We start from the raw sequence: 14,011 nt of genomic DNA, 5'->3' as shown, positions 1-14,011 counted from the left end.
GTCCTGCAGTTCTATTTTTTTATATTAAACGAATTAAATATTAATTTTAATATTTAAAAAGTGATATTTTTGATATTCAACTAAGTAGGCTTTTTTATAGATATATATGTTTTTTATTTTACTTTAAGCCAAAGTTTATAAGAAATTATCTGCCGCCATTGTATTTTCTTCTTAAGCAACTTTTTATAAAACAATTACTATTTAAATTTGCCTAAGACGAGCGCTTGCCAAATATATTTAAAAAAAAAAAAAAGAACTATAAAGTAATTAATTAGAAACATCTCTGAAGCAATCATTCCAACAAATTTGATGTAAATAGAATTTAAAATAATCTCTTAGAAAATGTACTTAAATGTAAACATTTACTGCTAAATAAATGATCAATAATTAAATTTATGCAAGCTATGGTATAGTTTTTTATATTTTTAGTCGGCCACAAGAAGATTGAGATTAGCTTTGCCTGTAATGCTGCCAATAAATAGCTCTTCGTCGCCACGTAATGATAAGTTTTCTGAACCGACATTTACAATCTTACGTTCACGGATCATAGCTGCCCGCTTCCAGCGAGATCCTTGACAGTTTTTACAACTCGTTTTCGGCAATTTGAAAACTGTAGCCGTACGATTGCCGCAATCTTGACATTCGAAGAAACGTTTTTCGGCATCGACGACCTTCAAGGGATGCTTTGCTTCTTTGCAACGTTCAGCCGCCGAAAATGCCGTGTATTTGCACAATTGACAGATAACTGCCTTGCAAGGTACTTTGTAAGTATTTAGCATTTTCTCTTCCAAAGCTTCTTTTTTCTCCAATTTGGTAAAGTATTTCTCCTGCTCTTCTCGATCAAGCATATCCACCAGATTACTATGCGATGAACTCGCCGCCATAATACGCTCTATGCGTGTTTTGCGTTCATTTTCGCGTTGTTCCTCGACTAGCTTTTTTCGTTTCGCGTCACTGCTCATTAGTCGTTCACTAAGTTCATCAATGGCTCGTCGTTTACCTTGCGTCGTGCCACGAATACAATTCGGATCGACTTTCTCGATAGGCTTTTGTTTCAAAACCTCTAATGCTTTCATTTTGGCTAATTGAGCTTTGCGTTCACCAATGTTGACTTCAATGCAAAAATCCTCCCTTGATAACCGCGGCGAGCAGTTGGAAAATGAAAATTCACGATTTTTAAATTTATCTGGAACTGCAGGACTATTCAAAGGAGATGGAGAAGTGACCAGTTTTTCTGACTCTGAAGAAGGTAATTTGGTTTTTCTTACTCCTGTTTTAGTAGCAAGATTTGTGTTTGGATTAGGTTGCTGCTTTGGTGCTGTTGTAATTACTGCTTCTGCCGTTGACGCCGTTCCTTCTGCTGCTACGGAAGATTTCTCAAGCATTTCAAGTCTTTCTAAATCTCTTAACCGTTGCTTACGGGTCGTTCCTATATCTCCAGCCACTTTAGAAACTGGTCCAGTACGCGCTACGTACGGCACATCGACTCCACTATTTTTCGCTTTTGCAGTATGATTTACCGAACTAGCAAAAGGCGAGACGGCGTATTCTGACAATGTACTCAAACGTTGCATATCTTTCTGAACCAACTTGGGATTCTTCTTGGCAGGTACTGCACTAAACGATTGTCCTCCATAAAAAACTTCGCTTTTGCCTAAGACTTTATTACGTAATTCATTTAAACCTCGTCCAGCATTAGCAGACTGCAGTTCAGATCGTTTCGACATTTTTCCGAATTCTTGTTTAATATGAAAAACACAGGTATCACATTCGCTTAAATTGACCACAGCATTGCATACATCCCCATTACGCTTACGCGCCTTACAAGCACCTAGGTCTTTGGATTGTCCTAAAATCATTACTTTTTGCGCCACATCAATTGTAAGACAGGCCACGTCGCCATTTTCAGCCCGATTATCGAACACTTTCGGATTAAGAATAGCAATGCAAGCGCCCTCAGCCGTTTTCCAGAGTTCGTTATGAGCGCCTTTGAAAAGAAACAATGATATGGTTTTAATATCTCCCTTTAAATCGGAAAGGCGCCAAATCGAATAGGGTTGCTGCTTTTTAGTCATTTTAACTGGGTTTTTATGTATGACCACACCGGCAATTACCCAATCTTGAGAAAGATCTCCACGTTGGGTATGAAAAGCAACGCTAGCAAATGATATGGCTTTACGACCCTCCATACGTTCCACCAACAGTTTGCTCGATACTAAAGGTTTGATTATACGCAAACCAAAAACAGGATCAGCGAAAACTTGTTGTTGTGGCAGAGCTGCTGTAAGTGATTGTTCATTCCTTACCTTCGTGTCCGGTAATCTCTTAAAACTGTCACTTATCAAGGATTGCCTTTTTATGGGTTGATGAGGATTTTTAATATGCACCCTTGCACCAATCATTTGATGATCATTTTTATTTTCTTCGCTGCAAATATCTTCGTCAGCTAAAGCAGCATTCACATCTCTTTCTACTGCCCGCTCCTTAACGGATCTAGTTTGCTCTTTTAAGCGCCTATTTATTTCATTGCCGTATTCATTATATTTCCGTTCCAAAAAATTTGTGATTGCTTCATCATCTGATGAATCAATTTCCTTAATATTGTCAGTTGGCAATTTTTTAATATTAGGCTGATTTATATCACAGCTAAAGGCTTCGCCAAAACTGTCTTCACTTAAGACTGGTTGTGAATTAGCAATGACTTGTTGCTTTTCCACTTTTTCTTTATCTTCAGCTGCTGCAAGGAGCTTCTCTAAAGCTAATATCTCAACATCATCATCAATAGAATTATCTTGTTTCTGTTCAAAACTCATTTTCTCACCGCTTTAGTAAATGGACGAGATCTTGTTACAATAAACAAATAGAAAATTTCCCGCGTTTTTTTTTGTGCTGACAAAGGGAGACTTTCTCATTTCCTTTTTTTAAAAAAGATAAATGGTGTTATCGATAATTACATTGATTTCACTATATATGCTTAAAAAGCACAGGGTCGTTAAATGATTCACTTACTTCCTTGAAATTAAAATGTTATCTATTGTGTATAACAAGCCAAACGCAAGAAAACTAATTGCGATTTTCGAGTAAATAAATCCCATGTTTAAAACATACAAAGGATGTTGCAACAATGAGACGTCGTTTTCATTTTCAGGTTAAATACCCTAAGCGGACAGCCGCGCTACCATATTGTTTTAGAGAAAAAAGTATACAAAAACATGTTGTTTTAAAACTAAAAATACAACAACTTCGGGAAAAATAACAATTAGGAAGTTAATGTAAAAGTAAACAAGCTTGCTTTCGATTTCTGATAAAGAAGATTGATTAGATATATGTAGTTACATATATTTGATATATTTTTGTGTATGGAAAATTGCCATTTAAGGCTCCCTGATAAAACAATTTGCTGAATATGTTTCAAACTTAAAATAAATTATCTTTATTGCTTGTTTTTCATTTCTTACAAATGATGGACGGTATAAACCGCAATTACAAATCACATTATTATATTAAACAAAGTGTACATTAGTGTAAGATAAACATAAACTAGATGAATAATTTGTAAATTTAAAATAATTTGCCCGCACGTTGTCTTCTATTTGTTTTATTAGTATTTAGACATGCAAAACCGTATGATTTGTCAATGCCCATAAAATCTTGTAAAAAATCGACAAAGTTGAAATCGCGTACCGAAAATAATAATAATGCGTCATTATGTCGCCTCATAATAATCACATCAATGAAAATGTTGCGAAAGGTTCCAATTATTATTATTATTATTATTTTAATTTTAGACTAATGAATTGAATTCTTAGACTAAAAAAAAGACATTGAGCACTAGCAACACAGGCTATCGGCTCTAATTTAAATAAATGGATATTAAATAATAAGCTTAGTAGTATTTATAAAGTAAAATATTGAATTGATATTCTGTTCTGAAGCTGATTGTAGAATGTTCAAAGGGTTAATCGTTCCAAATGCAATACTTCTAGCCAAGGAAAAGTTGAGGCAGTCGCAGAGAATGTGCTTTATAGTAAGAGTTTGTCCAAAGGTTCCAAAAAAAAGATTTTACAACTAAGATAGTCAATTGTTCTAGATCAATTAGAATTATTTTTTGTATAATTTTTCCTTCGATTCGGCGATATGTGTCGTCGTGCATAAACCAGATGCACAATATCAAAATATTTACTCGCGCTCATATTAACTGTCAGTGGCCACTGCTTACTAATTGAAATTAACTGAGTACGCTTATGATCAGAATTATATTCAATTTCTTTTTTTAACCAATTAAAATCATTGGAACTATAACCAATTAAACTATTTCAATAAGTTTCTGACCTCACTACTATTTTGATAAAAATTATCTACTCGTGTTACTCATCTACATCTTCGTGATCCAATGTAAAAAAAGGAAGCATATATTAGTTTGGGGAAAAAGAAATCCATTATTTTTTCGGTAGATGGCTGCACTGATAGATTTCTCGTAAAGTATCGACCAAACAATTTCAGATTTATGCTCGTTGGAAAGGTGATATTTCGCAGTAAAAAAAATTTTTTTGCTGTTTTTTGTTTGGTGCATTCAGTTGTGAGTTACAGCGTGTTAAAAATGGAAGTGAACAAAGAGAAAATTCGGTACATTTTACAGTTTTTCTTTGACAAAGGCGAAAATGCAAGCCAGGCGGCTAAAATTGTGAATGGTGTTTATGGTTCCGATACTGTAACAGCCGATTATGTGCAATTTTGGTTTCGTAGATTCCGTTGAGGAATTTTTGATGTTAAAGATGCACCTCGTACAGGTAGGCCGGTCGTCGAAAATGTCGATAAAATCGGAGAAATGATCGAAGTTGACCGGCATGTTAGCAGTCGTAACATCGCCCAGGAGCTAAAAATCGACCATAAAATAGTTTTAAACCATTTACACAAAGCTGGATTCAAAAAGAAGCTCGGTGTTTGGGTGCCACACCAATTAACAGAAAAAAACATGCTGGATCGAATTTCCATCTGCGAAGCCTTGGCCAAACGGAATGATATAGACCCATTTCTTAAACGGATAGTGACTGGAGATGAGAAATGGATCACATACGATAACCCTGTGCGAAAACGATCGTGGTCAAAGAGCGGTGAAGCACCTCAAACGGTCAGGAAGGTTTTGCTATCCATTTGGTGGGACTGGAGGGGGGTTTATTTATTATGAGTTGCTTCCATACGGCCAAACGCTAAATTCTGATCTCTACTGTCAACAACTGGACCGTTTAAAGATAGCGATTGACCAGAAACGGCCAGAATTGGCCAACAGGAGAGGTGTCGTGTTCCACCAGGACAGCGCTTTGCCACACATATCTACAGTGACTCGCCAGAAACTTCGGGAGCTTGGTTGGGAAGTTTTAATGCATCCGCCATACAGTCCGGACTTGGCACCAAGCGATTATCATCTTTTTCTTGCATTGCAAAACTTCTTTAAGGATAAAAAATTCGAATCTAGGGAGTATTGTGAAAATCGACTACTAGAGTTTTTTGCAAATAGAGACCAGGACTTCTATGAAAGAGGCATTTTGAAGTTACCTTTAAAATGGCAACAAATCATACAACAAAACGGTGCATATTTGACCCAAATCGGACAATCCGAAGCATGTTAAATAAAGTCCTGAAGTTCATATAAAAATAATGGATTTCTTTTTCCACAAACTAATAAATTGTTCAAGTTCTTAGTGAGTTCAAATATTTTGCACTTAGCACCATATTAACCATTTTCTTGATTAAACTATTGAATCACTTTAGAAGCTGAACAATGAATATTACATTATACATTTAAGTCCAATTCCAAAATTTTGTTTGTAAATGGAACGCAATCATTGACAAATGAACGTGTTATCAAAAATTTTAATTATCTCAGTATTATGTGAAACTGAAATGACTAAGTGTCGCATTTCCCCAATGTCTCTATATGACATTTAAGGCATAAAAGTGGTATTGTGGGGATTTCAGTCCCGAAAAATGAAAGTAGCACACATAACAAAATTTATTTTTGATGATAGTCGCGCCATTTTCGTCTTATAATTCGATTCTACAGTTGTCTCTTTCACGTTTTAGTATTGTTTGTGTGTTATAAGTTGTGTGTATCAAAGAGATATTCGCAATATTAGGCGTGTAATGAAAAAGAAAATTTCTGTCAGAAAATTGATGAAGCTTCAAATTTTATAAAAGTGAATCCAAGAAATCTATTAAATAAATGACGGAGGAACAGCTGTAGTGTAAATAGAGAAATAAATAGTAAAAAATATTCCAATCAAGGTGAAAATATAGAAAACGAAAAGAAAGAAAAGAAAAAGAACTCCACAAACCTATTTAGAGACGAAAAAGAAACAACGATAACGCAAAACCACAAACACACGCGGTTCTGTTGGAGCATTCATTTTGCTTCTCCAGCGTTTCAATTTATGGGAGCCGCTTGAGATTCTTGTCGTCGTTTAAAAATCAAGTCTGTTTGATTTTTGTGTAACTAGCAAATTATTTGTACGGCTGAAATCTTCTTTTAAATTCTGTGAAAATTTGTTGCTTTAAGTGTGGAGAAGGTATGAAAATTGTGGCCTTTTTCAACGTAGTGGTGGATGAAACAGTGCCTGTTAAAAAACTGCGGGTTATTCAGTTCACATATGTTTTCTTTTATTTTTCGAAGTGTGTCTAGTCATTGTTGTTTTTTTAATTATTTCTGAACTTTTATTATCAGCAAAATCGAAATGTGCAATTTAAACGCCGGTTTATCGTCAGGTTATCTCTATTAAATGTAATCTGCATTAAGAAAGACCGGTTCTAATATTCGTTAAAGGAAAGTTTTAGTTGAGATTGACTCAGTGCAAATTGAACATTTCTTATTGTTGCGAAATGTTTGAGACATAAAACGGAAAATTTATATATAAAAAAGAGTGATTAAAGCGTATTTGTATACAATTAAATAATTTCGTTCCGGATATGGGTATAGTAGTTGAAAATATGAAACGATTGTAGAACATTTCGCACAAGAAAATGAACTTTCGCATAGATTTTGTAAAGAGTGAAGCAAGAATTGTTCGAAAATTGTTAGATATCGTAGAATACAGCGTTTAGAAGTGCTTCTTCGCTATAATTTAACAGCTGGTCAAAGTCATTCTGTTTTCAGTGCTTATTTTCTGGGATGATTTAATTAAAATTAATATAAAACAAACTCGTAAAAATCTTAAAGCTATGGAATAGCAAATTCCTAAATTATTAAATATAATATTATATAATTATTTTGGCGAAAATTTAAACTTAATACTTAAACTTAGGGGTAATTTCATTGTTCGTTTCTTCTTTTTATGAGGTAATGCGCAAGGGTCTGTTAACCGTCTTTGCTTTGACAGGATATATTAAATTTCTCAATTGTCTTCCATTCTTAACGGTAATTTTCTCTCACCTTCTCTCTTTATGGGTTACCGTAATCCATATCTACGCTTTAATTGCTTATTCTGCTCGGAATTTATCTTCATCACAAGCATTAATCTTGTTGTTGCATTTAAAAATTATAAATTTCTTGTTGGTTTATGTTGACCCATTCATATGATTTTGGTGCAGAAATTTTCTGGGTATCTTTGATTTTATTGAACACAAAATCGAAAGCATTAAAAAGAGCAAATAGAACGCACAATTAACAGGAAAGAAAAAAAAAAGCATATAAATAAATAAAAAAAAAGGAAAGGAAAAAGGCAAAAAGATTTCGTTTTCGTTTACACATCCAACGCGAATGATATTTTTATTTTTGGTTTATTTTACAAGAGATTATGTGCAACATCCACTATAAGAAAATACGAGAAAAGTGCAAAAAAAAAAGTAAAGAAATTTAATTAATTAGTGTGTTCAGATTTGTTTTTGTAGTTTTAAGTTCGATTCAAGTTTCCTTTTACTTGGTTATAATTTCTTTTTTTACGGCACTTGTTTCGGTGATATTGGAGGCTGAGAATTTAAGGTTGCTTTCGGTATATTTATGTTGAATGTTCCTCAGACTGTTCCTTAAAGTTCTACCGGTTTGTATTACTATCATTGAGTCACAACTGGCCACGGCGCATTTTCTCATTATAGCTGTTGTTGTTCTAAAATTTCTTTTGCTTGGAAATGTTTAACCTTCTAATGAGTTTATTGATTGATTAGTAAAGAAAAGAGAAAAAATTGCTTGCTTTCTTTCAAATATTCTTTAAAATTAATTCTTATAAAATCGTATTGTAAATTGGTTTCTTTAAGCTGATTTAATTGATTCAATTTAATTTATTTTGTTCTTCTCTGCTTTTCCTTCAGTGCTGTAACGATAACGACATGAGTACAACCAATAAATTTCTATCATCTGAAAACGGTTTGCGTTATGACAAAGTGGCCATTTTAGACGCTGGAGCTCAATACGGAAAGGTTAATAATTTCGCTTATATTGTGATCATGGGAATGTCTTTACATACATTGTAAATTTATTCTTTCAGGTTATCGATCGCAAAGTTCGTGAACTTTTGGTGGAATCCGATATATTACCTTTGGACACATCTGCATCTGCTATACGATCAAATGGTTATCGTGGCATCATTATATCCGGTGGCCCGAATTCAGTATATGCCGATGATGCGCCCACCTATGATCCCGATATATTTAAATTGAAAATACCAGTACTTGGGATTTGTTATGGTATGCAATTGATTAATAAAGAGTTCGGCGGTACGGTATCAAGAAAAAATACACGAGAAGATGGCCAACAAATTATTGAAGTAGAAACGTCGTGTCCTTTATTTAAGTAAGTAACATCTTAAAGCATATAAACAACGTAAATATTCTTAAAAAAAAAAAAAAAAAAAAAAAAAATTCGGTTTGCTTCAAGTGTCTGAACAGGACAACGTTACAATCCTTCTCCAGCAATAATTAACTCAGTCTCAAACAAAAAACCTTAAAATCCTTTCCTCTTTCTTCTCATGTGGTATCGGGTTTTCGAATGAAAGAAATTCTAATGTAATAAGTGATTAAAAATTCATTTAGTTTTGTCACGAAGGACAAGAAGGCGTTTGATTATTTAGTTTAAACAAAAGCTGATACAATCCTTCAAGATAGAATGTTATACATAGAACCATGAACAATCCCATAAAGTTAAAGCCGACGCATTGGACTACACATGGTTTTACATTTTCTCATATCCTTATTCTTTTCTTTCCGCAGGTTAACAAACTAAGGCATTTTACTAACATAATGTTTATATAATTTAATATTGTAGTCGTCTTAGCCGCAATCAAACCGTTCTATTGACGCATGCTGATAGTGTGGAGCGCCTTGGGGATAAATTGAAAGTCGGTGGTCGTTCCTCGAACAATATTATAACAGTAATCTATAATGAAGTAATGCGAATATACGGAGTACAATTTCATCCTGAAGTTGATCTAACACCCTCGGGAAAACAAATGTTAAAAAATTTTTTATGCGACATATGTGGTGTAACACCGAACTTCACCATGGGCAGTCGCAAAGAAGAATGCCTTAAGTATATTAAAGATAAAGTGGGCAAAAATAAAGTTCTGGTAAGTAAATTAAAAAAATGTAAAAAAAGATGATATATTTAATATGTTTACCGCATTTCGTTTTTTTCGCAGTTACTGGTGAGTGGTGGAGTTGATTCAACAGTTTGTGCTGCCTTATTGCGTCATGCCTTGCATCCCAGCCAAATAATTGCTGTACATATAGATAATGGTAACTGAAACATCACAAGCTACTGAAAGCCACAGTTAAGCAGGGAATAACGATTTTTTTTTTATCTTTCTCTTTTGGGATTTGTATAGGTTTCATGCGAAAAGATGAGAGTGAAAAAGTCGAAAAATCGTTGCGTGATATTGGTATAGATTTAATAGTGCGCAAAGAAGTTTACACTTTCCTGAAGGGTACTACTCAAATTAAAAGACCCGGGCAATTTTCCATTGTCGAAACTCCAATGCTATGCCAGACTATTAACCCCGAAGAGAAACGCAAAATTATTGGTGACATATTTGTAAAAATTACAAAGGATATAGTGGAAGACATGAAATTAAAACCCGAAGAGGTGTTATTAGCTCAAGGCACTTTGAGACCAGATCTTATAGAATCTGCCTCGAATTTGGTTAGCACGAATGCCGAGACAATTAAGACACATCACAATGATACAGAACTGATAAGGTCAGCCGTTAAAACGCTAATTAAACGATTTGTATTTATTTACGAATGAATCTACAGGGAATTACGTAATGCTGGTCGCGTAGTTGAGCCTTTAAGCGATTTTCATAAAGATGAAGTAAGAGAGCTGGGTCATGACTTAGGTATACCACCCGAACTAGTCGAGCGGCAACCATTCCCAGGACCCGGCTTAGCTATACGTATACTCTGCGCCGAAGAACCTTTTATAGAAAAGGATTATTCAGAAACGCAGGTATACATATATATATATATGTATATATTTATATATATATATCAAGATATTGTAAATCAATTCCTAATTCCATTTAACTTTCCAATTTTAGGTGATCGCTCGTGTTATAGTTGATTATAAAAATAAATTGGAAAAAAATCACGCCTTAATCAATCGCGTTACCAGTGCTACATCTGAAACTGAACAGCATGAATTAATTCGTATATCACTAAATTCACAAATACAAGCGACTGTGCTGCCTATACGATCCGTGGGTGTTCAAGGTAAGCAAAAACAAAAGCGGAATGCAAGAGAAAATATTTCTGAAATATTTTCTTTCCTCTTTGCAGGTGACAAACGTACCTATAGTTATGTGGTGGGTTTATCCAGTTCGCATGAGCCGAACTGGGATGATATGATGTTTTTAGCAAAATTAATACCTCGTATATTACACAATGTTAATCGCGTTTGTTACATTTTTGGCGAACCAGTTCAATACCAAATTACTGATATTACACATACAACACTGAATAATTATATTATTAAACAATTAAGACAAGCGGATGCCATTGCTAATGAGGTGTGATTAAGGACATATTCTTCGCAAGATTTGCTTTTATTTCTTGAATATATTTTACAGATCTTAAGACAGGCGGGATTGCAGCGTAAAATCTCACAAATGCCTGTTATATTGATACCTGTGCATTTCGACAGAGATCCTACTAATCGCACACCGTCCTGTAGTAGATCGATTGTTTTAAGACCTTTCATAACCAGCGATTTCATGACCGGTGTGCCGGCCATACCGGGATCATCGGATCTGCCCCTACATGTGAAGCTAATCATTTCATTTAACGTAAACGCATTTTTACAATTATTTTTTTTTTTTTTTTTTTTTTTTTTTTTTTTTTTTAATTATCTTTAGGTTTTGCGTAATATGGTACAAGAAATTTCAAAACTGGATGGCATTTCTCGCGTGTTATACGATTTAACTTCAAAACCGCCCGGTACCACTGAATGGGAATGATTAGATCGTATGAATTTTGTCTACACCACAGCTATAGCAGTGTTTACCGCTATGTTTGCTGCTGCCACCGTCACCACTTCATCCCCATTTTATACTCTACAGCAACAACAAAAACAGATAACACAACAATATTTAACAATAAAATAACTTTGGAATTTTTCCTTTTTTTTTTTTTTTTGTTTGAAAATTGTAAAGAAAAAAGCAAAAGAAATTATACCATTGTAAATGTAAAATGATGCTGCTGGTCTATAGAATCTAGAATAGAAAAATGCATGCCACAGCTTGGATTATGAAGAAAATTGTAATTCCAATTTATTGATCTGTGTCCCAGGTTAGGTATTGAATATGTGTAAAACTATTTTTTTTTTATTTAATTAAAAAAATATTCATAAAAAACAAGTATAAAAGTACGGCTCGTGCAGGGGCTCTATTGTTTTAGCGCTAAACAAAAACAACAGAAAAAAGGGAACAGTAATCAAGAATGGGGAACTCAAGATTCCACATACAAAGGCTATAAAAGGAATCTATAGAGGAGATATACTTTTCGTCAAAAATTATTCCAATCTTGAATCAAATGCAAGCGGAGAATAATTTAATTTTCTTCCTAAAACGAAAAAAGATAAGTAGGAATAAGCCACAGTTTGTGAGCGTAACCTAAACCAAAATTAATAAGAAAAGAAAAAAAAAATAAATAAAATCACAGCCAGGGAATGTCTTTATCTTTTAATTTCATTTTCAATCTGTGTAATCATTTTTATTGTTAAATTTACTTTGCTTCCAACTGAACCTTGAATTTTAGTTCAAATTTTCTTTTACATTGCTTCCTATTTTAACCCCCTTCAATTCAGTTTTTAATTTTTGCCGAGATTTGGAGATTGTAAAAAAAAAAGAAGCAAAATGCCACACCATATAAATTGTTTTTAACAATTTTCCTATTTACCAAATTGTGTCCCCTCTCCTAAATTTAAATATATATCAACAAGCTTGAAATTGCGTAAAAGATATAATATAATAATATTATTAATATATAAATAAATTAAGAAAAAAGAAGAGAAAATAAATGAAAATGTTTAAAAAACAAAATTTAAAATTATAATAAAAAAATATAATATTATTATAAATATATTCAAACAATAAATAAATTAGTCTGGAACGCTAGAAAATTCTCCAATTTTCTACATACAGTTATATCTAACAGACACTTTTTAATGTAAATTAAAAAAAAAAAGAAGAAAATATCTAAAGTTAATCACAGTCTTAAAGAAAGTGTCGTTTCATTTGTAAGAGTCTACCAGGCAGCAAACAACTTATTATGTGTGATGTATAGCAGTGCCTGACTAGCTCAGCTACATTCACAATTTTTTTTTTTTTTTATATATTTGGAAAATCGATAATATCAAAAAAAAAAATTTTAAGTCAAGAACAACCTAAACCTGCCCGTGAGTCGCGTTGTACGTTAGTACCCATAGTCAATTTCCTCTGCTTACAGGCACACACACATAAACCCCGTCTTCACGGAATCTGTACAATGCTTAGTTTATCATATTAGTCTTTTTCTTTTGCACTCTAGTAAAGACATTTCGGCCAAATTCTCTAGGCTTCCATGTGATGACGTAGTCCATGAACGATAGCAATTGCCCTGCAGCTAAGCATCCCTTTGGAACAGTATTAAAACAATTATTTGATTCCCTTTTTTTTTCTTTTTATTATCTTTATTTTACACTCCGATATATTTACATGCTATCCTTACCAAGAAATCGCATATTTGTCCTTAACATTAAGCATTTGATTTTTATCGACTTGTAGTTGGCTGTTTACACAACTTATAGCGGTTGTAATATGATAAAATTTTCATTTAATTGCGGTATTTAGTTTTTCTTAATATTTATTTCAAACTGTCTTAGATAATTTTTTCATTTTTATTTTCTATTGCTTTGATCACCACGCACATGTCTTGGCTCACGTTTTGCCGCCACAATTTTTCCTTTCTGCCAACGTCCAATCTCTGACGATGTTCAACTCTCTCGCTAATTTTATTTAAAAAAAAAAAATATCCATAAGATATACAGACGGACTTCGGACTTTTTTCTCTTTTCATAATTCTTTCTCTAAATAGTGCTACTGTGTGAGCGAAGAATTATGAAAAGAAATCGTTATTAACGAAATTCCGTTATTGTGAACAACTCTACTCTAATTGTGAAGAGCAGGGACAAAGCCGTTCGACGGAAGACCTGTACACACATATACAGAGACGCAATAAGTGTACGTAAGATATTTCCTTTTCTATATCCTACAACACTTATGATGCATTAAGGATACGGTCAGTTTGTGCGAAGTTATGCGTTACCCAGGATGACTTTATCTGCGCCGAAGGAAGTTCTCAACGATTCCAACAAGTTGGATTTGCAAATAGTACACACAAATAGTACAAATAGTACCCAATTAGTTAATCCTAATTCTAATACACAGCTGTATTTCACTTATTCGATAGAATGAGAGGAATCTAAAGTTAGTTGGACGTCACGGTGGGACATTTATTTAGGCAGTAAAGTTGTACAAATTCATTGGTTCAG

The 14,011-nt window shown here is 33.6% G+C and overlaps 2 protein-coding genes across 3 annotated transcripts; one reads left to right on the top strand and one right to left on the bottom strand.

Annotated features, from left to right (window-relative positions):
• Positions 1 to 135: 135 nt before the first annotated feature.
• Positions 136 to 2,866, bottom strand: LOC119633882 (protein MCM10 homolog). The gene has a single exon (XM_038027683.1). The coding sequence runs from the start codon at positions 2,811 to 2,813 to the stop codon at positions 426 to 428; it is 2,388 nt and encodes a 795-aa protein (XP_037883611.1). The 5' UTR covers positions 2,814 to 2,866; the 3' UTR covers positions 136 to 425.
• A 4,635-nt stretch (positions 2,867 to 7,501) lies between these two features.
• LOC119633635 (GMP synthase [glutamine-hydrolyzing]) lies at positions 7,502 to 12,126 on the top strand. Of its 2 annotated transcripts, none has more exons than XM_038027276.1 (11): positions 7,502 to 7,595; positions 8,302 to 8,409; positions 8,478 to 8,782; positions 9,254 to 9,554; positions 9,627 to 9,723; positions 9,813 to 10,182; positions 10,240 to 10,432; positions 10,524 to 10,695; positions 10,762 to 10,991; positions 11,052 to 11,243; positions 11,337 to 12,126. In XM_038027276.1, exons 1-11 carry the CDS (start codon positions 7,554 to 7,556, stop codon positions 11,436 to 11,438), a joined length of 2,112 nt encoding a protein of 703 aa, XP_037883204.1. In that variant the 5' UTR covers positions 7,502 to 7,553; the 3' UTR covers positions 11,439 to 12,126. The 2 variants fall into 2 exon arrangements, with proteins under 2 accessions (XP_037883204.1, XP_037883206.1); XM_038027278.1 differs by lacking the exon at positions 7,502 to 7,595 and adding an exon at positions 7,868 to 8,033.
• Positions 12,127 to 14,011: the final 1,885 nt, after the last annotated feature.

The sequence above is a fragment of the Glossina fuscipes genome, unplaced genomic scaffold (assembly GCF_014805625.2).
Source record: "Glossina fuscipes isolate IAEA_lab_2018 unplaced genomic scaffold, Yale_Gfus_2 2, whole genome shotgun sequence".
Classification (NCBI taxonomy): domain Eukaryota; kingdom Metazoa; phylum Arthropoda; class Insecta; order Diptera; family Glossinidae; genus Glossina; species Glossina fuscipes.
This window is presented reverse-complemented; position numbering and strand designations above follow the sequence as displayed.